At 35.4% G+C, this 27,885-nt stretch overlaps 2 protein-coding genes across 2 annotated transcripts; one reads left to right on the top strand and one right to left on the bottom strand.

The window, feature by feature from the left end:
- Positions 1–958: 958 nt before the first annotated feature.
- LOC132561622 (mucin-2-like) lies at positions 959–17,729 on the bottom strand. The gene is made up of 6 exons (XM_060226326.1): positions 17,707–17,729; positions 14,873–15,018; positions 10,300–13,224; positions 3,416–6,139; positions 2,830–2,937; positions 959–2,394 (listed from the first exon to the last, which is right to left on the bottom strand). Exons 2-6 carry the CDS (start codon positions 14,991–14,993, stop codon positions 2,333–2,335), a joined length of 5,940 nt encoding a protein of 1,979 aa, XP_060082309.1. The 5' UTR covers positions 14,994–15,018; positions 17,707–17,729; the 3' UTR covers positions 959–2,332.
- A 4,147-nt stretch (positions 17,730–21,876) lies between these two features.
- Positions 21,877–27,653, top strand: LOC132561359 (bifunctional polynucleotide phosphatase/kinase-like). Its single transcript, XM_060226087.1, has 8 exons — positions 21,877–22,123; positions 23,060–23,241; positions 24,002–24,091; positions 24,981–25,101; positions 25,605–25,729; positions 25,877–26,008; positions 26,773–26,875; positions 27,226–27,653. Exons 1-8 carry the CDS (start codon positions 21,877–21,879, stop codon positions 27,477–27,479), a joined length of 1,254 nt encoding a protein of 417 aa, XP_060082070.1. The 3' UTR covers positions 27,480–27,653.
- The last annotated feature ends 232 nt before the right edge of the window (positions 27,654–27,885 follow it).

Here is a 27,885-nt window from a genome sequence, read left to right as displayed (position 1 = left end):
AATCATAAAAGACATCTGGAACCATTTACTATCGGAATACTTGAGCACGGAATTTTCACTCTCACTACTATAAGGGGAGTAACTCCAACACAACCATTGATTTGACGGTTTAGGAACATGAACAACTCTTAACCGTGAAATGATGCGATTTAAAATGCACAATATCTGCCATGATGAACCAATATGAATGAGCAGCATTTATGGGCAAGAAAATTGCCAAGGATCACTTCTGAACAGCAAGTTTTTTTACCGAGAAAATTCTACATGAAGATGATATATTAACAATTAAAAGTAAAGATTCCAGGTCATCATAAAAGACCTTTAAAAAAATTCTTGTTCCACTTGTTATTATTACATTCTTAACAGTTCACCAACACATAAAAGGTTATTAGGGCCAAGTAAGTTCCAGTTTCAATATAGATATAATAATTAATGACAAGGTGAAAATGTATGGCTTGATTTGCTGTTTTGATGGTCATCATGTGATCTTACAAATGTAAACTGATACCTTATAGTCTTATTATCTTCCAGATTTTCAAAATTATTTGTAATAAAATGTTATGTTAATCTGATCTTAAATAGAACAATAGTTCAGTGTTATTTCAACCAATAAATTTGAATTATATTCCTGGTCCATGGTATGCATGAAAAGTTATTTATCATTTGGGTAAAACTTTAAAACGACAGAAGTGGTTAACAACAGAATTGAAAGCTGATACAGTAGTAAAGCCATTGGATACTTAATGAAAAGCAAAGTGCCAAAATTTAATAGCTATCATTAAAAACTAATTCTGTAACATATAAACAAGTCAGGAATGATAGATGCTCTAAATTTGTAAGATATTACAAGCCTATGAATTAGGATCAATCTAGACATTTGAAATTTGCTTTTAGTATGCCAACTCTATATGACTATAAGGGATACCTTTATGATATATAAAGATAACAACACTTGACATACTGCAAATGTGAGCTATGTTTATTCACGAATACTGGATATAAAAATAAAAATATGCTGAATGGACACCAAAAAGACACAGAGAGCTAATAACTGTACGGGTACAAAAACCAACTGCAGGTAAGATACCTAGTAATGTTATCTGTTTTGAACAAACACGGGGAAAGAATTTGACTGAAGCAAGTGTGATAACCTATATCCCTGAAAGAATGAAGAAAATAATTTGCCAATGAACAAGGACCCAACATGAAAGAGAATTCGCCACGAAGGCTTCTAAGGACAATAAATGGTCACTCAGTTCAAACCAACCCCTACATTATTCAAGCTCCTTATATATGTACATAACATCAGCAAACTCAACACCGACAGTAGTGTATCACCAGCCTTGATGGTGCATGCTTTATTTACAAAAGATGACAGTGATAATTTCAATAAACTCAAAATTATGAAAAGTTAATTCATTACTGGATGATAAAATGGTGTGTGGTTGTTTAAAGAGTTATGAGCTTTGTTTAGGTACATATTCACCAATACCTGTGGTGGACTGTACCATACATGGAGCCCCAGGACTAGAGACATGATTAATGTTATATACATAATAACAAAACATAAAACAGCCCTGACAACAAAACACCTTGTGTCCATTACTGTGGGCAGATTAGTAGTCTAAAGCTTCCATAACAAAGTGAAAATTATGCAACTTTCTCATATAACAGGCAGTTCTACACAATCAGACTGCCTTATATCATTTAACAACAAGACAAAAAGTATCACATACATCAGAGATGAGGGTAACTGTTTTTGATTGATATATCTATACATATGTTTATAGATCTATTTGCCTATTAACTATCATCTGCAGTATCCTTTTTTAGTATTATCTGGGCACCAGGTTAGGGGTGAAAATCAATGAGAAAAAAAAATCAAAACAAATATCACTTTTTACTTCATCAAATGTACCCAGTTTTATATATAATATATATCTATAATATATATACTATGTGTATGTATTATATGAGTGAAATAAGTTCATATACAACATAATTGACAGTTATTCATAATTAGAGCACTATTTTTCACTAAAAAGAAATAAATTATCAAACTAATGCACATAATAATGGTGCGGGTTCTGTACAAACAAATGCCATTTGGAGTGACAACACCCCTTACTACAAGTATACATCCTCACACTCGCTACAAACAAGTCAGGATCTTGATTTCAACACTTCAGACTATGTACACGACAAATCAATGATCCTAGATACAACTTATACTTTGAAAGAGTCAAGAGTATTTACAATTGTCAATAATAACTAAATCAACCATCAACAGAGTACCAAGTTGGATGTTAGTATGAGACAGTAATAGTAGGGTTTATCTGTGGTCTCGGGAGGAACGTCGACGCTTGTTAGGAGGAGGTAGAGTTTCGGTTGCATCTGAAGAAAGAAAAATGTAATTCATATTTCTTCTACAACAAGCTAACAAAAACAACTTTTATCCTATTTTAACATTTGCCAGATAGCTATTTTTTTTAATAAAGAATACCAATGTAATTGTTAGATTCCTTTAACATCTAAAATCTCAGGTTGGTAAGCTAAAATTGTAATGCACCAATGAGAGTAAGCTGCACCCATATTGGTGATTGATGTGAAATAGTCTACCTGGTCAACAAATACAAATTGGTAAATTGTATTCTGCCATCCTAAATCTACAACTATAATGTGTATGGCAGTTTTGATAAATCTATATGAAACAAGGTAACAATTCCCAAACATAATAATAAACTTGCTGTTCTGACAATCCTGAAAATTTAGCTTAAATAGTTTAGATCTGTATCTCATTCACTGCATGGGTAGGGATTGTCTAGTTACCTCTGGGTTTGGAGGACCGAGTAGAGCGTTTAGAGTCCTCCTGTGGGTCAGTGTTGGGGGATACTAAGGTTCGGGTTCGACTGCGCACTGGAGACCTGTCACGGATTTCTGCAACACAAATACATCATATTATACAACAGACCAAGGGATCCTACACTGCATATATGATAAATGTGAAATATTAATATCTTACCTTCTTAGTCATGTAAATAGAAATAAGATTATATGTTTCATATGATAAAAAAATGATCCAGCATTAATCAATCTTGGAATAACAGAAAGTAAAAGAAATATGTGTATGTGGAGTGAAAGTTACATTGGTTAATCAGGCAGGCTGATGAATCTAGTTAATCTGGAAACAAAAGCATTAATATTGCAATCTAAAATTTTGTCAAGAGCAACTCAAATCATCACATTGAAAGATCAACCAAATCCTTTTTCAAAAATAAAATTGAAGATGAATATTGAAATTAAGGATATGTATGTGTAGTTTTGTTTTATAAATGATAACGAAAGACATCCACCCTTCCCTCAAATATGTCTCTGTATTGATTAGTGTTAGTGTAGATCAATTCTTTATACATACGGTTTTGGATAGCAAGCGTTGGAGAGTGTCTACTTCGCCGACTCAGTTGAGCTTTCTTGTTCTGTGCTAATTCATCTTCTGAAACTAATGGCTTTTTCTTTGGGTCTTTGTTGATTGCCTTTTGCTTTTCATCCCCAGAAGGTGCCTTGTTCTGAGTTCTGTTCCTGAGTCCAGTTTTGACAGAATCTAGCGTGGAAGTCAAACCATCAATTGTTTCATTGGTTGACACCTTTACAGTATCATTCTTCAGAGTGGTATTGACATTATCTTTGGTATCAGAAGAACGAGTATGTTTTGCTACCTCAGAATCATCTAAACTTGTTATTTTCTTGTTAGGATCTGAAACACCAATCTCCTCATTCTGCATTGGTTTCCTTCTCCGAGAAGATGTTCGTAGGTTCTTACCCAATTCACTGTCAGTACTCTTGTCCTGTGAGTCGGCGGTGTTTGAACGCTGTCTTGTACCAGATTCCTTTTCAGCTGCTTCTGATGGATTGTTACGTTGTCTAGTCAGACGAAGATTGTGTTGGGCTGAAGACATATTTTCATTTGGTTTGCTTTCAATGGGTTTATTTTCATTTGATTCTGAAGACTTTCTGCTTCGTCTCAATGCCATTGTAGTTGTGGAGAAATCGTCTGGTGTTGAAGGCCTGGAACTATCAGGCACACTGGCTGGTTTTTGTGATTTGGAGGCAACAGCATGTGCCGAGGAATCTGTGATACCATCCGTGCAGTTACCAAGATTACTGTCACTGTACACTGGTAGCAGCTGTGGAACATTGTTAGTTTTCTCCTTTGAGTGGGTTTCGTCTTCATTTTGGTTTAAGTTCTGTATACTGAAATTACCTGTGTATTGTTCTTGTGACAAACTATCTGGTCGTTTATCATATATATTCTCATAATTTGGCTTTGTGTTCATATGTGAAGCAGTATTGTCTCCGCAGTGCTGCTGCTGATATGAAGCACTAGTTGGTGTAATACCACTGACAGCCACACTACCTACAGTTTCAGCACGACTAGATGTAATCTCAGGACATTGAGAAGTATTCGTACACAAATTATTGTTGTTGGCACTACAGTTAACGAGTAAATTTGGAGAACAGTTTTTGGAATTCTCTGTACTAGAAGTATTGCACTCATTCCCATTACAATTAAGAGTAACTTTTGGTGGTAAATGACCTGTCTGTTCATCTTGTTCAAGGATGTGCTTGGCTTCTACAGCTACAGTAGAAGTATTAATGTCTGTGTTTGTAGAACAAGCTGTATAAGTTGTTTGCATTAATACACAATCCGGTCTAGTCACACCAATATGAGATGTCCCTTTTTGCTTTCGAGATGGAGTAGACATTTGTAAAACAGGTTCTTCCACATTAGCACTATTCGTAAAGAGTGTAGACAACGTTCCACTAGTATTGTTTGCCATCAAATTTGGTTGTGATTCTAAAGTAGCAGTCCAATTTTCTGCACGGGTATTAGGCTCCCCCTTGGTCCCACCATTCATACCATCACTGATGCTATGCACTCTCTCTTGCATTGGATTCATACACAGAGATTCCATGTTTGAGTCAGAATGCAATAATAAGTTTGAATCACAGTTAGCGAAAGTATGGTGAGTTGAGCTGCCTGTGAAAGAAACATTAGATTCCTGTGAGGGCAGAGTTTGAAAGTCAGTCTGAATGAAATGGTGACTAGAGCTTGGTAAACAATCTTGATTATTTACTAGTTCATCTTCTTGTGTTCTGCAGGTCATTAAATTGGGGATTTCAGCAGACAGATGTGGGGGAGCTGCTGAGTCTGTGTCCAGAGGTGAATTAGACTTGACAAATTTTCCAGCCATTGCTGCCTCAGACACAGACAGCCTACCATCTGGTGCAGTCCGAGTTAATCTAGGAGGAGAACTAGAGGCTTGAGATTTTGTAGATGTTGTATTAACAGGAGACTTGTGTTGTGAATGAGGTAGTGAGGACTGATCTATTGAGGGTAGAGGCTTCACCAGCTTCTGTACAGATTCTGTCAGCCGTTTTGCTAGAGGTAGGGCAGGGTCAAAGAAATGCTGGGGGAGAGAGTTGATCATTGAGTTTGCTGGGGACCGTCGCTTGTTTGAAGACGCTGCACTTGTTGAAAATTTCTGTGGATCATAACTTCCACTACTGCTAACAACACACCTACTTGTGTCCAATTTGGATGTTACTGGCCCATTACTCATTACCTCTGAAACACATGTACTGTAATTCAGAGAATGAACTCCATCAGCAGACTTTCCAAAACCTGTCATTCCTGAACTTGGAATCACATTGTCTGCTTGGCTTGATGCCATAGAAACTGGGTTGTTTGCGAGGGGAGATTTTGTCCTCTTGTCTACTTGAGGATTCCTTGGAAATGATTTCTGTTGATAATATTGTGAAATATTTGGCTGAGAAGCCTCTGAGGAACTGAAAGATACCACACTTGCCCCTGATGGTCCAGATGTGGGCCGGGACACAATGTTGTTTGTCCCTGGTTGTACATTATTGTAGTCATTATTGCACATTCGGTAAGAATCCTCAGACATCATAGATGAGCGAGGACTGGAGCATCTACTGGCTGGGTGACTGTTGACCTTGAGAGAGGGAACTGTAGATCTAGCCACATCCTGTTGTGTTGAGAATGGTGCCCGTCTTGGCTCATCACTTTTACCCATGTTGCTTACTCCATGTGAAAATGTAGTGTGTACATCAGTCCCACCTAATAAATATAAAATGCATCATTAGACAAATGTTGTGAAAAGCATAACTGAAAGTCTCTTCCGAACTTCATCACTGTCAAGAACACTCCAAAATAGCTTTAGGGAAATCATCATGTTCTCTATAATAGTCAGTAACAAAAAGACATCACTAAAGGAGGTGACGTTGATACATCAACATTAGTGATCATTCACCTTGGATCTGCTATTAATGTAGTACAAATGGTATATTTATATAACTTGTCAGGAAGTCATGCCGTCATACCATTCATTCAGAGAAGCGTTTGACATACCTTTCAGTCAGATCAAGACATTTCCTTTATCTTAAAGGCAGTCAAGAAATAACAAGACAATGCCTTTATCTTAAAGGTAGTTAGGAAATTACAAGACAACACCTTTATCTTAAAGGCAGTTAGGAAATTACAAGACAACGCCTTTATCTTAAAGGCAGTTAGGAAATTACAAGACAACACCTTTCTCTTAAAGGCAGTTAGGAAATTACAAGACATAAAGGCAGTTGGGAAATTACAAGACATAAAGACAGTTGGGAAATTACAAGACATAAAGGCAGTCCGGAAATTACAAGACATAAAGGCAGTCACGAAATTACAAGACAACACATCTATCTTAAAGGCCAGAGGAGATCACATGACAATATCTTTATTTCAAAGGCAGTAAAGAGATCAACGACCATACCTTAACCTTCAACACAGTAAGGAAATTACAAAACCTTTATCCTGAAGATCCAAAGAGATCACATAATACCTTTGAATCTTAAAAAGTAGTCAGAAAATCATGTGTGCACATGACAATATCTTAAAGGCAGTCAGATGGTCACATGAAAATATCTTTATCTTAAAGGCATACTGGAGATTACATCAGAATACCTTATGAGGCATGTGATCTCCTTCCGGCCTTTAAGATAAAAGTATAAAAAGTATTGCCATTTATTTCCTTCCAGCCTTTAAAGGCATACAGAAAATAGCCTTACAAAAAAGGTGGTCAGAAATTACATAATGAAATCACATGACAAAGGGGTTTTATTTGAACGGTATTCAGGAAATCACATGATAATATCTTATTGTATTGTTTATAGGTTATAAATATTGATTACCAATAAAATCAATGTGTGAAGTTTGAGTTTGATCATGTCAAACAAAATTTGTTACTGAACATAAAAACTATTCTATGTATGATAACAGTGACCTTTACCTTTGACCTTCTTTACCAGAAAGTGATTAAAAGCAAGCCATGTCAATAGGGAAGCACCTAAATAGTTTATTTGGTCGGAAAGAACTCAAATTATTAGGCAAAAACTAATTATATTTAAGTGACCTTGATGTTTGACCTTTTGAACCCAAAATGCAATCCCAACCAAACTTCAGCACTCCTTAAAAGAAAACTATCTATTTGACACTTTGATTCAGTAATAAAACTGAACAGAGCATGTGTATGGTTAATACTTTTGATACTTTCTCAAGGGCAGTCATTAGTGTACTATATCATTGTATGTCTTACTACTTACACTTAACAAAAGTATAGTGCACATACTTCAATATGGGTGACAATTAATAAAGAAATAGACTTGTCTAGGTCACTTTTCTCCAGTTGGATTAGGAAGTTACCTTTGTCTATTTTGGGAATTAAAATGATCCATTAGGAAGAATATCTGATCAGTTATTTTGTGGACAATTTTATAATTATTTCAGTTATAGACTCAAAAGTCTTTAGCAAACGCAAGGATATAAATTTCTAATATGAAGTTCATAACTTCATATGACAAATCTCACTAACATCTTTTTTTTCAAAGAAAAATCTATTTTGATATGTAATGGATAGTGACAACAAAGACTTTCTATTAGAAATTGACAGTGACCTTGAATGACTGCTACAATCCAAAACACAAAATATCTATAAATACAGTGTATAAATATAATTGTATTATCTTTGAAAATGCCAAATGGCTAATATATAACCTTTTTCTCAAAGTAGAGAGCCAGTACAGAATAATAATAATAAAGCATTTGTCAGCATTTCTGTTAACTACAATAGAAATAGATTTTCCTATTGCCAGACATGTACACTATGGTATTTTTGTACATACAAGGCCTGCATGTTTGGCCTTTCACATATGAGGTTATATAAAAACATTATTAAGTCATTCAGGGGATTTTCCATCAATTGCAATGATAACATTGATGTTAGCTCATGAGCTATTTCACACATAATCCCATCCATGAATTCTCATACTTTTCAAACTTTTAATCAATTTCATACTAAAACTTTCCAAATGTCAATGATGACAGATATTTTCTATATAAGGTTATCATGATGACTAACCACAAAGATAGTACATGCAACAGAAATTGTTGAAGTATTCGCTGTTCTTTTAAGTGATGAAAGAGGTTTCTAACAAATATTCAAGACTGTGACATAAGCACAATAGTTTTAAAACCATGTTTGACAAAGCCATTTTAGACTTATAAGGAGATGTGCCATTCAAATGAATTTTGCTCTTGAATTTTCAAAGTATTTATCATGATCATTATCAATCTTAGTTCCAAGCCTGAAAAGGGTTGGATAACTAACCTTTATGCAATGGTGCTTGCAGATTGACATAAGGATGAGTATTGATAAAGTTCCTTTTTCTCTTGCAGTCAATAACTGTAAAAGTTTTATTTTGAATAAATAATCTAAATACAGTTTAACATCTAGCAGTCTGAAACTATGATGACCAAATGCAAATGCACAGAGAATTTGTCATGAAACTATCTTTGTAACCATGTCACAAGAGATTTATTTGTAATCTACAGTACTAAATATAAACAACCTTAACTTTTATACTCAGAATTTGACCTTAAAGTGAAGATGCTGAAAAACTTTCATGATATAGTAAAGAGCCATACATAGATACATAAATTGCATTATTTTTTCATTGGTTGAAGTGTATATTGACTACCTGGAATGTTGCCTACAAGAAAATGTTAAAAAGACATATGATTTGTCATAATAACTTCAATCACTTTCAGAAAATTACAGAGTGTGTGAGTTTTAATCTCATGCAGGATTTTGTCACAGATACAACGATCATACCTAAAATACATTAAACTCTATCTCTTCCATTTCAACAAAATTGAGTGAGAGAATATGGAATGTGGATTAAGGTAACATTCTAAACTTTAGCAATTGCAAGCAGCACATTTCTTATTTATAATGCATCTTAGTAGTTTATTACATGAATTGGAATGAAACAATTTTGACACATGATTATCACCTGATAATTTTTAGCCAAAGCTGAATATAAATGATACTAAGTGCTAATGCCACATCCAGAAAAAAAACATATTGATTACAAGAAGAACTTTAGAAGGAGTTCCTGTTTCCAGGTTTTACTGGACAACCGTGGATCAAGAGATTTCATTTTAACAAGCATGGTAAGATATTACATTGTCATCAAGGTTTCAAAACTATGTCAAATGACATGTCATAACTGCAAGTGAACAAATTTTGGCCTGTTCAATTGTCAGGGAAGTATTGAATTTTCAAAGGTTATCACACAATAACATTACAAAATCACAGGCACAATGACTACAATAGTAATCACTACTAGAGTACAAAAACTAAACAGCACATACACAATTGCAGAAACAATATTAAAAGCTACAATATATACATTAACATTATTTGCCTTTTTTATCACCTTGATTTGATACCTACACTTATACACTGTGACATGGGAGAGTGGACAAAGGCCATTCATTTAGTATGTACAGCAACACATATTTGTGGCCAAATATCAGAATACTACTGCTTGATGAAATTACAATGGTTAAGAAGGGCATACCAAAACTTGGCCAGATTGTTCTGACTTGTACCAGGTAATCTGTACAGATTCAGAATTTTGTAGGTAGGATTCATGCAATGTTAATTGATAAATTTGTTTAGTAAGAGACATGTCTTATTTCTTTAACCTTTATTTACAATAATTTATGAAAACAGAGGTAGGGGACAAACTGTTTCAGTTTCACAAAGAATCTATTCAAAGGTTCCACTCATAATTTAAATTTCTCAAAAGATTTTACAGTTATTCAACTCGAGACAGATCACTTATTAACTGTGGTTAGTTATAATGTGAGGATTTTAGAACAAATGAATTACTAACCAAATGTAGAATTGCAATTGCCATGTGGTGATATTAGAGGATCCATTTTCTGCATATGCTTTAAATGGTCTGCAGAATAAGGAGGCAGCTTTTGTTTGTTCGTCATCACTGGTGCTACACATTCTTCTCTCAGAAACTGCTTTGGACTTTTGCGTTTGTTGGATTCTACCTGGTTAGAGAATATTTTCTCTCTAGTCGACCAATGTAGTACAGTATTTTGGTGACTAGGGCCAACATGGTTCATAACCTTGGTCTTGTCTTTCCGGCAATTCACATGATTAAATGTTTGATGATTTAAAGCCTTTTCCATTGGCATTGATAAAATTGAAGAGATATCAGAATTATGCTTCAATGTGTTTTTGTTGACATGACTATTGGACATTGCATATCCAACAGTAATCACTTGAGCATCTGATTTTGGTACACATGAGGTCTTAGTTATTCCATCTAAAAAATGTTTGACCGATGCACCACAATCTTCACTGTTAGCATGTGCTGCTTTGAAATCATCTCCAGGTTCTGATGGTGTGCCATCTGACCTTTCTGATGAGCTGCCAATTCCTGAGTCATGATTGTACACCTTTGTCTCCTGTTCCAGAGTACAGCCTGAGGCTGCTATATCATTCGGAGTAGAATGTTCATGCAGAAGACTACTCTGGCTAGAATTCTCCGAGTCTCCACCAGGGCTGTCTATCAAACAGTTTGTGCTGGTACCTACAACACCAGTGTGTTTGGCTGGATGGTTCATCACATGAGGATTGAGCAATTGTTCAGAATTTGAAGGACTAGTGTTCTCTGATGATGTTTTCTGCTGAGTAGAGGTTGCAACAACATTTGTTGCAACATGCTGTTGTCTGTGGCTCATGATAGGAGAAGCACTAGCTGTTGTGTGAGCCCCACAACAAACAGTTGTCAAATGATTGTCCTCAGGGAACCCAGATGTCAAACTCTTGTACACACTTTGATGCAATGGTTGCATTTCAGTTGAAACAGTTGACATACCAGGCACATAGCCAGGCAAAGTTCTGGGGGAGGATGATGTTGGTGACTTGGTGACAATACCTTGAGATGCACTAGAAACTGGCATATACTCTGGTCCTCCTGGTGACCTGTTGACAGCCCTGTTCTGTGTCAAATTGCTGTTGTGTACACTGGTTACAGATTCTTTCCGAGAAGGACTAGAATGCACATAACCACTATTACCCCTGCTTGCAGGGAATGTCAGTGGCTGTGGAGATGATGAAGTAGATGGTATTGAAGAGAATGATGATGACGAAGGCAACATTAAGTTATTACTACCAGCACTGCTACTGTACACTGCTAATGTCTCATTCTGCTGGTGTTGCTGCCTAGAGTAATTAACACTTGGATGTCCTGCAGAAGAACTTGGCACAGATGAGATCCTATCACTTGATGGGGGCATCCTTCCTTGATGCATGACATTATTAATAGCTACATGTTTATTTGGAGAAATACCACTTGGTGGCTGCTTTTTGTCCTTTGGGGAACGTTTTACAGGATTTTTGTGAGGGGAAAATCCATCCAAGGAACTGTCACTTTTAATGGGACTTGTATCAGATGAATTTTCCATAGGTTCTAAAAGTCCAGTATATGGGTTTATGATTTTTCCAGCTGTGTTTTCTGGTAAAAATTGAGTTACATCCCCTGAATCTGACTTCCTTGGTATGGGTTCCTGAGACAATGGAATTAAGTTAGAAGCAGCAGTTGAGTTAACCAGGTGTAGATTTGTGTCAGTGTTTTGGTGTGATGGGCTGTGAGGCGGATGGATAGGTGGTCTCCCAGAAAAGGTTACAGCTGGTTGTGTAGAAGCTGGTAAGGCCTGTGTAACCATTGGAATGCTTGGCATATTTGAGCTGCTGCCTGACGTGACCAGAGGCAAGCCACAGGTAGCCAGAGCAGGGTTTGGTACACTCTGTATAGAGACTTCTCCCTCTGATGATGGCACTGCTGTTGGAGTGCTGGGAGACTGGGACTGTGTCTCACTTACAGTTGCATTAGGTTTTTCTTTGGGCTTGCGCTGCCGCCTCTTCTTTTTAGGAGGAGACCCTGTTTCTGGAGGTGGCAGCATTTTACTGTGCATAAAGTTATTGATGCCTGCTAAGGACGGTTCTGTCTGAAGCAAATTGACTAGCAATGGACTTCCAGTGGACGTTGCAGGATACCTGCCACCCTTCACATAATTGTTGACCAGAGCACTTCCATGGGGATAAGGAGGAGGAGGAGGTAGAGAAAGCTCGTGTCCTTGCTGTTGTGGAATGCTGTGAGGAGATAAGCCTGGTGGTGAGGGCAGTTTCATTCCTGGTTGACCCAGAGTGCCCTTGGCCTGCTGATCAAATGGAAAGAACCCACTCTGATGAGGTGGCACATTCGTAGGGTTTTTCCCTGGAGGAAATCCAAAAGACTGTTGGGCTTGAGGACTCCTGCCCGTGGATGATGATGGCATTCCCATTGAGGAAAACGGCAGGACATCTCTAGGACCAGATGACTGAAACCCATCAGGTGCTGATGACTGCTGCCCAAATAATGTGTCAAAGAGGGGTGCCCCTTGCCGAAGATAGTCAGCAATGTTTTTCTGTGTAGTGCTTTCTGCATTACTTGGTCCAGGTGTTTCGAAGTCATTTGATCTACCACCACTAGAGTCTAACACAGACACTGATGGTGCATCAACTGTATCACTTTCTGCTCGGAAAACCAACCTAGTCCTTTCATTATTTCTACCAGCTATTGTGAGTGAGATAATCTGATCGCCTTCAATTTGCACAGCTAAAACTCCCAATTGTCGTAGTGTTGAATCTCCCTGCTGTGCCAACTGTTTAAGCCTCTGAGCAGCTTCACGAGGGATATTAAACGTCACACGTACACTGTTCCATGGCTCTACTTTCTTTAGGATAAGCTTTCTCTTATCTGGAACATAGAGTACAAAGTACCATTAGGATAAGATCTGAAACATGAACGTATAAGGTACATCTAAGGCAGGTTAAGCCTACCTCTTTTATATAAAACACAATGGATAACAGGATCTTGGCACCCACCACTGAATGATCTTTATTGATTCTATGCAGGACTGAACATTTTTCTACATTTCGCCTTTTTTCCCTTTCCTTCTTAATCATCTGATAACACAGGCAATCTACATATTAAATCCACTAGTGATTATAACAAGAACTTTCTGAGAAACATTGGTTATAAACTTCCACTGTCAAGATCCAAGATGGTCTAGAACTCTGAACAATCATTTCATTTTCTTGAGCAGACACATAACTGAATGGGCACAACATTGGAACACGGGAAACCTTCATGACAAGTTGAAGAAATATCTTTCTAGTGCATCTCAAGGAATAATTATACCAAACTTAAATGTCGAAATCAAAGATGGTCACTTGTAGGCCATTTTGTTTGGATTAAAAATGGAATGGGCATAACTAGGAACCATCAGAAATATATTTGTGAATTTTGAGAAATATTCCTCAGTTATTTCTTAACAAATAGCTCTAACAAGGTTTGTTTTTACCTAAGAATGGAAGATGGACAACAGACAAAGTGTGATTGAACAGCCAACCATCTGATGCTGGTGGATTAAAAATTACTTAGTTCAGATCATCAATTAGATCAAACAAACATATGGAAGTCTTCCAATATAGTTTTATTTAAACTCTACTGATTTTGAAAATTGGTCACATTAAATAGCCAACCCACCCTATGAAACTAGTTGTAGATAGACACACAACTTGGTCATAAGCATATCTCTATTACATTAATCTCAGCATTGTGAAAACTAATATCAATTAAAACTAGCAAATAAAAGAGAAACAGGGGCCAATGGGCTTAAATGGTCATCTGATTATGAAGACCCATATCTTGACTTAACAGAAGTAGTATTCATTTTCAAATGATTAAAACAATTAGGAATTCTTAAGCAGAAAAGGATTAGAAATCTTCTTGTTAAAGTTTCTTCACATTCACACAAAATTTCAGCTCAATGGCACCTGTGGAACTTGAAAAGAAGTTTAAATCATATTTATAAAGATGGCAGTCACTATGTATTTCAGACTGACCTAAAATATATTAATAGGTTATGACTACCTCAGTGTCATTTCAGAATAGTTTCAGCTGAATCCTTCTGCTGGGACTTGAGAATATGTGTTGTTCAGGGTAACCATGCTTGGGTCGTGACCATCATGTTACAAAATGGCCACCATAGCTGCCATAAACAACGCATTTAAAAAAAAATTTTGTCAGCTTCCTTTCCTGAACATTCATAAGAATTTTCAGCTCAAAGGCTCCAGTGACATTTCAGAAGCAGTTCAAATCTGTATTTCAAGATGGCATCCATATTGGATTTCAAACTGACCAAAAAATAATAACCTTCCTATTTCAGGATCATTTATAAGATAGCAAATTTCAGCTAAATCCCACTGATGACAGAACACAATGACTACAGGACACCATGACCATGCTAATGACTGTCATATATTTCATATGAGCTCTTAATTTTTATGCAATAAAAAACCCTCTCTTCCAAACAGGAGATAATGAGGCTTTCCAAACTCACCTGTTGAGAGCAGGTCTCGAAGACCTTTGCGGAAATCTTCAAGTCGAGACTGAAGGTTCGGATCATTGATGTCCCCTTCACATGTAAACACCGTCTCGATGTAGTCCTCTTGAGGACCCATCTTTACTGAGAGGTCATATGTCCACCTAAAACACCAAGATTTAATATAAAGTCAATCTCAAAGTCTTTCTGCAATTTTTATTATAAATCATATATATTGAACAAAATCTTGAATAAAATAAAAACTGGTAAAGAAGGACATGGTTTCATAATTGCTAAGTTTGATTCATTACATTACAACTTTCATTCTTAGACTTTTTTCATTATTGAAGTAACAGCACGAGTCTGCACTGATTTGCAAAAATATAAGTGCACAGTCTTCATTATAAAACCCTGCAGGAAACTCTATTTTTACCATGACAAGTGGGCTTTCCACAGGACATTTGAGAGACAAGTTCATGGTGACCTTTTTCATAGACTGAGTGACTTTCAACTCCTATCAACAGTATATTGTACTATTACACTGCCTCCCATCCCCACCCAATCTAAATACTGTAAACTTTCGGACATTTCAAAGAAAATTAAAGTTGAATCAGTTCAAATTATAAAAAATTATGCTTGTGAAAAAAGAGCTTAAATTATCAGATCTGACATTGCCAAAAATCATTATGAAGTATTTAAAAGTGTGCTGGTAGGAAACTTTGATAGGTAAAGACAATGTTTTTTGGGGAATATTGAAAAGTATGTTGATTATAATATCATTATCTTTTGAAATACTTACATGTTAGATAAACTGTAAGTAATTGCAAGTTTAAATTTGATATATAACAATTTGAATAACAAAACAAATCAAGCAAAAAAAAAAAAAAATAATAATGTTGGAATTGACAAATCAAAATTAGGAGTGTGGATTTTCTTCTTAATACATATTGACAATTTTGTAAGTAAGAACTTCTGTTGATCACAATGCAAGGAGATCCTAACATAGAAATTTTTGTTGCAGGTCTGATAAAGAATTAAGGGGAGAGTATCTTGCAATGACAATTATGTTCTAACCTGGACGATATTTTGATTCATTTCATTAAAAGCATGATGTTAGTATCACAAGATCAATCATAACATATATTTCTCATCCAATGAGACATGTACAAATTTCTAGAAATGAGTTGTTTATTGAGCTATATTCATAAAACAATCAACAGACCACTCTGCCAATAAGTGTTAAGCAATATTTCATTTTCTGACACTGACATGAAATGGACTCAATAAAATATTTCTTGACATCTAATGGAAGTTATCTTATTAGAACTTATTCATGCAACTTAAAATGCTGTGGATTATGTTGGACCAAACATGGACCCTATTCGCAACTGAGATTTAAACCATACTGTAGCCAAAAATAATTTACTCCTTTAAATGAAGTGATCCATTTTTTCCCAGTATGAAATCGAAAAGGCCCTTTCTCAAACAATTAGTAAAAAGGTCTGGATTTGGCTCATTTTTTGTTAAGTCAATAATCTGAGACAAACACATGAATATTTGTAGATCTCAGGTTTCTATGAGATTGTCTGTTGCAAAGTAGAAAATATTTAAGATTATGAATTCTTCAATGTCCACTTTAAGTGTCTGATAGATTGTTGAGAACGACTGATTAACATTAAGTTAATTTTATCATCAATACACACAGGCAGATGACAATATAAGCAAACAGTATATTTAACTACCCAGATAAGAACAAACAATTTTCCTTAATCTCATCAGGAGTTTCAGTAATCAACAAAATATAATTTGGGAAAATCAAATGTTTAATTAGTTCCTTTCTACAAGCTACTGGACCTCATTCTGTGAAAAATGATTTGCCTATCTCAAACAATAAGAAATCGTTCATTTAACTTATATTTTTACATTTAATATCAATTATACTCGGCCTACATCTGAACAAGCATGGAGCAAAAACGTGAAAATAGAAAGTGTACTTCACTGTTTGCACTTGCTTTAAACTATAAACCCATATGTCGTTTTGAAATTGACCGAATATGATTTAGTCGATAATAATTAAACTCTCTCAAACATTTATTCAGTGTGCTTTCACACCATGATATTGACACCACATGACGTACATAGTATGTATTTCTACCGGGTAACGTTCGCGTTCATGGTACTACCATCATCTATATTCAAACATCTAACTTTCAAAACGACAGAAGAATTATATATAACCATACGAAATACAAACAGAACCAATAAAAACATTATTACGGCGTTAAAAATTCACATTTGCAACGGGATATGGCCAGCTTGCATTGGATTGGCAGCCATGATGAACGACGAAAACTCGCGCATTGGCAGAGGTAAACGTGACCTATTAAATTGGTAATGCTAAATAAAACATTAACTTTTCCAGCAAAAGTTAGAGTAACATGGTTCCATATGCCCTGTGTCTTTACGTTTAACATGCGCCAGACATTATGTCGTCTCAGGCGGAAGGGAGGGCATGGCACCGACCTGAATACAAGACAGGGGACTAACCGCTGTCATTATTCAATTAAGACTAATTACCTACTGCATGACAAAAGACAGCATTGCGCTAAAAAAAGTTGATAAACCGTACATCAAAATGCTTCCTTGCATTTGCAAATGACACACAATATCATATTTAATCAGTAAATAATCGGAGTGATGTCATGAGAACCGAGTCGGAAATGCTCGGACCCCACACCATCCAAGGTGCCCTACGCTTCTCCTGCGAACACGCAATGAATCACTGACCATTATCACCTGCAATAAAAAGACCTCTTTTTGTAAGTGCATCCAAATTAGTCCAAGCCACTGACCTGTATAGGTGACAGAGTAGTTTTAAAAATGTGCTTGCATACTCAACGCCATTGAACAATAACAAGTGCCGCCATTTGCAATACTACTGGCACGCATGCCCAAGTAAACTACTGAATTCTGGGAATGACATTGAAAACCGCGCGTAACTTTGATGCCCGTTTCTACGCCGGTATATGGCCATATATGATCGACATTAATGTTCTGTTAAACGGAGAAATGTATTCATTGTGTAATTCACATAGGAAAAATACGGTCTATAATGATTCCCGCCACACAATGAAACACTGAACCAGGAACGACTAGTCACCGACGGCGTGGACAAATCCGATAACTTTTACTTCTTGCAAGTCGTATAGAATATCACATTTATAGCCAAGTAGTCGTCGACAAGTTATATATCAACAAAACTAGTGTATAAAAACTCTTGAATTTAGGAGAATGACACTTAAGATATTGCTCAATCGGTTTAGGTTGTAACTTCCACTGAAGACTTTATTAAGCTAATTTGATTTGGCCTAAGTATAGAAAAAAAATCCGTTAAATGCATTCACTAACCGACACAGCCTTGACCTATTGGAATATTCATGTCCATGCTGTATGCCTATGTGCAGTCAAATTGCGATATATAGCAAGAGGTAAGCTTTTTGAAAGAGTGCGCTGTTGATTTGTGGTAAGATATGAAAATTAGGGCAAATAATGATATTTTAAAGTACCGGAAAGCCAGCTAGGATAGGAAATTCTACAGAATTAAAAAAAAAAGTCAACTTGGCCGCAGTTGTGTACTTGAAAATTACTAGCAAAGGGGAAAAAGATGTGTAAAAAGTTTGCTCACACTCGAAGCTCTCTATTTATAGAATGTCTACTTTTCAAACGAAGTCACGGTTTTATCACTTCTTCACACGACGAGACAACTATCCAATTCTGGAAAAAATCTGAAATGATATGAATAAGCTATTGTGATGTTTTTTTCGGTTTTAATTCAGGTTGGGCACACCCACGGTGTTTGCTTCCATGTATCCGTCGAGGACATTTTATGAAGTAAACATATTTCATTAATAGCAAATGTATAGTGGGATTGGGCACAAGAAGTTTCAATTTTAAACTTAATTATATTAAGCTCTTTCCCCGACTGAGGACATTTCACGAACGAAACATACAACATTGATGATTTTACTAGAAACAGAAAATAGAGAGTAATGTTATTTTACATAAAAAATGACAGTGTCAATATCAAACTCCTACACATGTGTGTTATTGTAGTTTAAATGGACACACGATGACTCGCAAAACAAGAGACGTGTATTAGACAAGACGAACTGTAAATGCACGACTGAATTGGAGAATATTCAACAAAAGTTTCTTGTATCAGTGTAACGTTACAATTTTGATGTCATGATTTAAGAAGACGTCAACGATTTGACAATAGCATGGAAAGGACTATAGATGTCATCAGATAGAAGATATGTCATTGTAGCAATATCATATTAAGGTTAATGCAGATTCACGAATTTATTTTTTTTTCAAAATTCATCATTTTTTTTTGTATTTGTTTATTTTTGGAAATTTTCACATAAATACAAACATACACAAGAAAACATGACACACACTTCCTCTCACCACTATTCATGATTTCCATGAGCATTATATCATTGGTGTATCGGTATAAAAATTCATCTGCAGTGTATATATATATATATATATAGACATACATACCAACCCACGCCCCCTTACACACACACACACACACACACACACACACACACACCCTCACCAACAAACAAACAGCCACCGAGAGAAAAGAGAGAGAGAGAGAGGGAGAGGGGGATGGCATAATAATTAGAATACTTAAAAAAAAAAAATATTTTCAAAATACTGTATATAGTAGTGGGTCAATATATTTTTCTTGAAATCACAAATTACAAACTTTCTCCCATTTTTTCCATTTCTTTTTGAAATTTTCCATGACAATTTCACCTTGACTATAAGCAGTGTATTTTTGTGGATTATAATGGTATTTTATTGTGATAATAAGACTATTAATGTTCAGAGAGTTGTGAAGGCATCGCATCTTGTATATATATTGTTTGATTAGAAGAAGTATTTCATTGTCAACTTTGTGTATATTGAGGTTTGGTGATGTCAGTCCAAAAATGAAAGATTGTTTGTTGAAATCAAATGGAATGAATAGAGCTTCTAGTAAAATTTTAAAGCTATCAAGTAGGTTTTGAACTTCTTTACACTCCCACAAAGTATGTATTATTGTTTCAGTTTCTGCATTACATAAAGTACACAACGGAGAAATAGCGAGATCTGATTTGAAAAGAAAAGAATTTGTAGTTAAGATACGGTGGTTAACTCTGTACTGAAACCATTGTAGCTTTTTGCTTCTAGTAACAGAGAAAGGAATTTTATATATTTGATCCCTACCTACACTACCTACTACTAAATTCATCATTTTGTTTACTTGAATAGAAAGGAAGTCGTGATAAAATCTCCTCCACACTTTAAGAAAATCCCTGCTACGCTTTCTAACCGATCGGGTTAGGTATGTGGTACTGAAAGTGAATCTATGTAGCGATCAGAATTTATCTGAGAGACTACATGAATAATGTGATGTTAGACAAAATGCAAGAGTTCAAAAAAGGTTAAGTTCTTTAGTTTTTATTCCTTATATACTAATAAGCGTATGTCATAACAGTGTATAGACGACAGTTTACGTGTGGTGAGTCAAAGGTAGTAATTGACAATAAAATTAATGCAGTTAGGTGTAATGTGACCTTGACTTACTCTTGGCAGAATGTTCAAATGGTTTCCAGTGTGACGTCATAACTTCATGGCGTCATATGCATTAACGAATTTCATTATGTCATCGTAAAAGAGATATAGAGTGAAAACAGTCATTTTCAGATTTTTTTGTCATGCAGTCGAATAAATTGGTATTTTCAAAAAGAAAAAAAATAATAATATGGTATTCAAGATATATGATAAACAAAACCGTACAATTATTCCCATTTCATATTTTTCATCGTGAATTTTTATTTTACCTCTACACAATGAGAAAAATGGCACATTAACAGAGACGTATATACGTTTCTGGCAATAACCAGGAGACGCAGTTAAGGGAGTGACTAGAGGTAAAAGGCACGTGTTGATGTTTAATTACTCTTCAATAGGTAATTAGCGGTGTTCATGACAACAGAATAAATAGATAGATAGAGTAATGTGCACGATGAAGCACTAGATAAATATAACACGGGGGTTATTTTGTCACTGATATTTATGTATGAAAAATACCTCTTCTTGACGAGTGCCTCCTCTCCGGTTTTATTCCATTGGCTCCAAGTGATTTTGTTAAAGGGGATCAGAATAGACATATTAAAACGAAAACTCCCCTTACAACTTGTAATAATAGTAGTGTAACTTCTGTGGTTAGAACAGGAAATGACATTCCGATATTCGGCTGAATGTATCAGTTCATAAGAAAAGGATATTAATAGATTTTCAAGTTACGTTGGCATTTATTATTATTTCTACGAATTCGTCATTTGTTTCTCTTTGAATATTAAAGCTAGCATGGACACTATTTTCAGAAAATTGCAATTACTAAATAAATTAACTATTTAATATATAACTTTTTCGTTTATATCAAATGAAAATAAGACTAAAACGATCTCTTGTGGCTAAATATCATTTATAAAGCATAACCTTGTGTTATCTTTAACAGGATAGTATAGTATTGTCAATAATAATTAGACATTTCTTTGAGATTTACCGATATTTTCTGTAATTTTTTCATTTACTACAAACTGAAGGCGATAATCCTGAATATCAAAGTCAGGTTGTTCAGCTAGATATAGTTTAGTATATTTACCTCCCCTTTCCACGGAATACAGTACAAAATACAGAAGTTCTTCATCTTGTCAACATATTATTCATCAGCCTTCGATAAAAAAAAAAAAAAAAAACACATGATATTTATTTAGCTTTATTGACAAGAAGATCTGATTTCGCAGATCGTAACGCCAAAATTTTGGGAGTTACCTCCCATCAAACGTGTTGCTACACGTATTCGCCGACGCAGCAAAGCTCATGTTTAGACCTGGGACACGATCCTAGTATAAATAGCTGACGAATTGCGATTCGCCTCATAACAATCCAGGCTGTTGAACATGAGTGTCCGATCAAAAGCACTGAAAAGGAAGGCTGCTGAAGAAGGCGCCTTGAAAGCTAAACGGGCAAAGGGAGAGACCGACCTTTGTGATAATCTGAAATGGTCTCAAGAAGGCGAAGTGATGAGAGGGGTGTGTCCTCTGATGAAGTTGACATCAGACACACTTCCGGGTTCAAAGAAAATAATCGGATTTGATATAGACTTTACGGTTATCAAAACTGCTAGTGGCAGGACTTTTGCTACAGGTGGGCATTTATTTATAAACGTGATTAAAACGGAAGTATTAGATAGCTGGCTGTTAAGTGTTTTAAAATCAGGGATCACAGGTTAAGAAGGTACATGGGGAAAATTTAATTAGAGCCTAATTATAGCTTACCAAAGTCCTAGCCAAACGACAAGGATATGAATATGGTGCAAATGAGTTTTTTTTTTAAAATTGCTATTATTCCTTCACATTCAGACAAAGAAAAAATGTTTGGAACCAATTTTTGTATTCATTAATGAAGTATGATGCATCAAATGTCACTTGATATATTTTACCTCAGGTAATTTACCTGAGATTTCACAGGTGTGATCAATTATACATGATCCATGTTAGTACTTATATGGTGTTCCTTGATCATAAAAAAATAATAAGAATTAAGAAATAAGTATACTATTCATGGTTATGAAAACATACAGTCTGTTTGGCATGTCAGGGCTCTCACACCCCATTTTGGGACTGGGGCCCGGGGCCCTTAGAATTGGGAAAAATAATGGTGTTTTCCTTAGAATTGGGAAAACGTGGGGTCTAAATTGGGAAAAATAGATACTATTTTGCCTATTCGGCCCCAAATCTGACAGATCGAGAGCCTGCATGTAAACATCACAAGTTTTAGTCAACAGATCCCTGCTGAAACTTCCTTGGCTCTGCTAGATGAAAGGAAGATTATCAGACGAAAGACTGATATCCGACTGGCAAAAATGATGAAACGTCCATTGAGAATCCCTATGGAAAATAATGAATAAGAAAAAAAAAAAAAAAAAGCAAGATATTTTATTTCACTTTTTCTTTCTGAGGATGTTGTTTACATATGTGACGTAAATTTTGATATTGATTTGTTAATATTACTTAATTCATATGATTTAGTTTTGTTGTGTGGGATACTACTCACATTATTCTGATTTGTTGTGTTGTCTAGGTGCCAGCGACTGGGAATGGTGGGATGATTGTGTTCCTCAGAAGATACGAGATTGTCACAATGATGGCTACCGGATTGTTTTCTTTACCAACCAGGCAGGCATCGAAAAACTCAAAGTGACACCACAGGAATTCATGAAGAAAGCGGAGGCCATTGTTGGGGAAATTGGAATCCCAGTCTTGGTATCTATTTTATTCCTTACTTCAATCCATATAGATAACTAAGAATATGGGAAATATTGTGAAGTTAGAAAACCTAAAGACTTCATTGTTGTGTGAGGAGAAGGAGAGCCAACGTTTGTGATCAGATTCTTTACCCTTAAAACTTATATATAAATCAAATTCCGTTTTATATTGAAACACTTTAAATCTTCCTTAGATTGCTAGTGATGTTGCTATACCTAATACTAGTGTATTGAATGCTGTTGAGTGGCGATGCCTTGAAGGTTTCCAGTAAAGTTAAAATATCTGATTGGCTCTATATTAATTGTTAAAAACATAGTACTTTATCTATTAACCCCACCAATGTCTATTGTAGTTCAGTAAAAATGCTAAAAGATAACTTCTCATTGTCATGCAATAAACCCTACCCCTTAATCTAAATCCAGGAAGTGTTTTTTTTTCCTCCTCCCTCTGACCCCTCTGAGATTCTTTGTACTCCCAATCCTCCCGTCTGACCTCTGGGATTATTTGTACTCCTAACCCCTCCCTCTGAACCCTCTGTGATTATTGGTACTCCCAACCCCTCCCTCTGAACCCTCTGGGATTATTGGTGTTCCCCCCACCCCTCCTTCTAGCCCCACTGAGATTCAGACAGGAAAACAAAGATCCAGCTATGGGTAACATGATATCTTTGTCACCAGCTATGACTTGTAAACTAGAAATCTCCACCCCCTAATCAACGTAACAAATTAAAAGAATATAATGTTATTTTACATTTCAGGTGTTTGCTTGTACTGGTACCAATCATTTCAGGAAACCAAGCACAATGATGTGGGAACATTTTGTGCAGAAGTGTAATGGTGGTGTTAAGGTGAGACAATTAAATGGCTATTGATAACTATACAAACTAAAATGTGACATTACCTTTATCACCATTGTACCTGGTCCTCTTCACCCTAATTGTCTAGTCATTTTTTAATATTGTGATTACTAAGTCATATATTAACCATAGGCACCACCAGCTAAGAATAATGAGACCCACAATGTCATACTGGACTAGATCTTCTTGGTCAGTAATGACTAGTAGGACTAGATAGGATAAAAGGTATGTCCTTTTAAAGAATAATGGGACCAGACAGGACTTCATATTGTACCATGTTGTCTTGGTCTCCAAAGCCTTGTCCTGTAGAATAATTTGACAAGATATGATATCATCACTGAAGTGCCTTTTGGTAGAATAGTTGGACCTGGAGAGGACGTCATTCTGTATCATGTCTCTTGCTGGAGTGCCCATTGGTAGAATAGTTAGACCTGGAGAGGACATCATTCTGTATCATTTCTCATTGGTCATCACTGAAGTGCCTTTTGGTAGAATAGTTGGATATGGTAGGAAGTCATTCTGTATCATTTCTCCTTGCTGGAGTGCCCATCAGTAGAATAGTTGGACGTTTATAGGATGTTGTTCTGTATCATGTCTCCTTCTGGAGTGCCCATTGGTAGAATAGTTGGACATGGTAGGACGTCATTCTGTATGATGTCTCCTTGCTGGAGTGCCCATTGGTAGAATTGTTGGACGTGGATAGGATGTTGTTCTGTGTCACATGATGATGTCTTCCTGGTCACCACTGTCAAGCCATCTTTTGTTAGAATAGTAGGATCTACATTTAGATGGACATATTTTTTTTTATTACAGTATGACAGCATAGTAAAATGGTTCTTTGACATTGCATGACCTAATCTGTACATCCTTCTATTTGTAGCCAGACCTTTCTCAGTGTCGCTATGTTGGAGACGCAGCTGGACGAGCTGCTGAATGGGCACCTGGAAAGAAGAAGGATTTCTCATGTAGTGACCGCATGTTTGCTGCCAACATTGGAATCAGTAAGAATGCATTAGTCAGTTCTTAAAGAGTTTCTGACGACTAACTTACATTTATAATACGTTATATTTATTTATTTATTTTGTGTTTTGAAAATATTCATCAGAATGACTGTTTTAGTGTTAGTGATATAGTAGTTTCACAGAGTACCTCAAGATATAGTAGTTTCACAGAATAACTAAGGTATATTAGTGTAATGGAGTACCTCAAGGTGTGGTACTTTTACTGAGTACCTCAAAGTATAGTAGTTTCACAAAGTACCTTAAGGTGTAGTAGTTTCACAGAATATCTCAAGGTATTTGGTCATATTCTTCATATTAGAATGTATTACAGCCTTGATTAACAGGAGATTTAGGATTAATATAAACATATGTATGAATATATTTAAAATGGCACATCTATAGTCAATATTGGTTTAAGATATGAAAGTAATACAAAAGATTACAAAAAATTATCATTATATTTATTCAGCATGAGAAAGCATTCTGAACATTTACTTTTTCAGATTTTCAAACTCCGGAGGAGTTCTTCCTCGAAGAAAAAGCAGTTCCATTTCAGTGGAGGAGTTTCAATCCAAATGATGTTATTTCTACTGACAAGAAAGCTAAGAAGATAGATTACCATAGTAATGTAAGTGTTACTTATGAGATTTTATTTTGTTATCAACTGATGACTTCATAGTTGGGGGGATTTCCTTTAAACATCAACCTGGTAAAGGCATGTATCTGAATAAGCTACTTGGTATGAATGATTCATTTCTCTTTTTGGGTTTTACAGAAACAGGAAGTGGTAGTAATGACTGGTTGCCCAGCATCTGGGAAGACTACCTTCAGGCGGAAACACCTGGAACCCCACGGTTATGTGGCTATCAACAGGGATACTTTGGGAACCAAGGCCAAATGCCTCAAGGTCAATAGCAAAGATAGTGATTTAACAAAGCTTGATATTACTGTTATAAATCAAACTAGAATGTTGTATTACCAAACTAGATATCACTTTGTGTATCCATACACAATTATGGATATTTTTTGGTGAACATAAGGTTGACAAATTCTTGTATTAACCTGAAGAAAGTTGATAATTGTTTTGTTATATTAAGTAACATTTTAAAATGTCTATTTCATGATGAAAATAAGTCTTTAAGTTATCAATTTGTGATGATAATTACTCATGCAGGTATTAGCTAGTTTCAGGTTAAAATTGCATTTTGTTGAAACCTGTGAAAGAACTCTTGGCCAATCACAATAGAAATATTTTCTGTCATATAACAATACTAGATAAGTCTTTGTATAACAACACTAGATATTACTTTGTATAACCAAACTAGATATTACTTTGTATAACCAAACTAGATATTACTTTGTATAACCAAACTAGATATTACTTTGTATAACCAAACTTGATATTACTTTGTATAACTAAACTAGATATTACTTTGTATAACCAAACTAGATATTACTTTGTATAACCAAACTAGGTATCACTTAATATAGCCATCTGGATTAGTAATAGAGTTCATTAAGAATAATGTACTTCAGGGTAAAGTTCAATGATACCTTTATCAAAAGCTTTATCAAAGTTAAAAAGCATTAATTAGAATTGCTCTATGCATTTGAAAATTCACAATACATAATTCTGATTGCAATATAAGTCCTATATCTTGTGATTTTTAGGCTGCAAAGACAGCCCTGGACTCTGGAAACAGCATTGTCGCAGATAATACAAATCCCTCATGTGAAGCAAGAAGTGATTACATAGCATTGGCCAAGTCAAAAAGTAAGTGTTACCTCCCTTATATCTTTGATAGTTGCAATATCAAAGCATTTCTTGTATGTTAGTAATTATTTTATGTCTAATGTATAATGTTTTAAATTAACTTCAAATCTTTTATGAAATCTGATATATTAGTTTATTGTTATAAAGATGGTTAGACACAATCTGGATATCTCTGCTTATGTTACCTAGATTTAGAAACAGGTGCAATTTACTGGTCTGGTACAATCTAGATTATATTTGTAATATTCCTATCGTGAGTTAGAAATGAATGGATCAAATTTCTGCACAGACACATTATATATATAAGTGCTGGTTGTACTTTGCATATTTGATGTTTTTTTCTCCACTAGAAATTCCATGCAGATGTTTCTGGATGAAGACACAAAGAGAAATGGCTGAACATCTGAACTTTGTACGCCAGAACCAGACCGATGGTAAGGTCAGGAGGATACCAGACGTTGGATACAACCTTTTCTATAAGCAGTTTACACCTCCCACTAAAGCAGAGGGTTTCTCGGAGATCACAGAGATAGACTTTGTAACTGATTTTGAAAGTAAACGTGATGAGACTCTGTTCCGACAGTGGACCACAGGAGGCCATTAGACTCCTGTATATATCAATGTTGACATATTTTTAACAATAAGGATTCTGTGTTGTGTTCATTGTTGTAATGGAAAGATATTTTTGTATTAAGGTAATGTACAATGAAACCTGTCTTTAAGGACATCCTGTGATATCTTATATAGTTATTTGGATTTTTTCTTGTTAATTTAGACATAAGAATGACTGTATTGACAATCTGTTTACTCAATACTTTCAAGAAAAAATCGGTCTCTGTTGATGTCCATGTCTAGTTTCATTGTAAGTTGATCCTATCTAATTCCATTTCTACGTATCATTTTTTTATATGAGAACATTATATTTTTTAAATTTCAATGTTTTTTTACATTTGTATATCGTTTTAAGGAGGATTTTTATTGTTATATTGTTTGCTATGTGATAGGGCTTA

The sequence above is a fragment of the Ylistrum balloti genome, unplaced genomic scaffold (assembly GCF_031769215.1).
Source record: "Ylistrum balloti isolate Yb309-2 unplaced genomic scaffold, AGI_CSIRO_Ybal_v1 Utg369668, whole genome shotgun sequence".
Classification (NCBI taxonomy): domain Eukaryota; kingdom Metazoa; phylum Mollusca; class Bivalvia; order Pectinida; family Pectinidae; genus Ylistrum; species Ylistrum balloti.
Note: the sequence above shows the minus strand (reverse complement) of the source record. Positions and strands in the feature narration are given on the sequence as shown.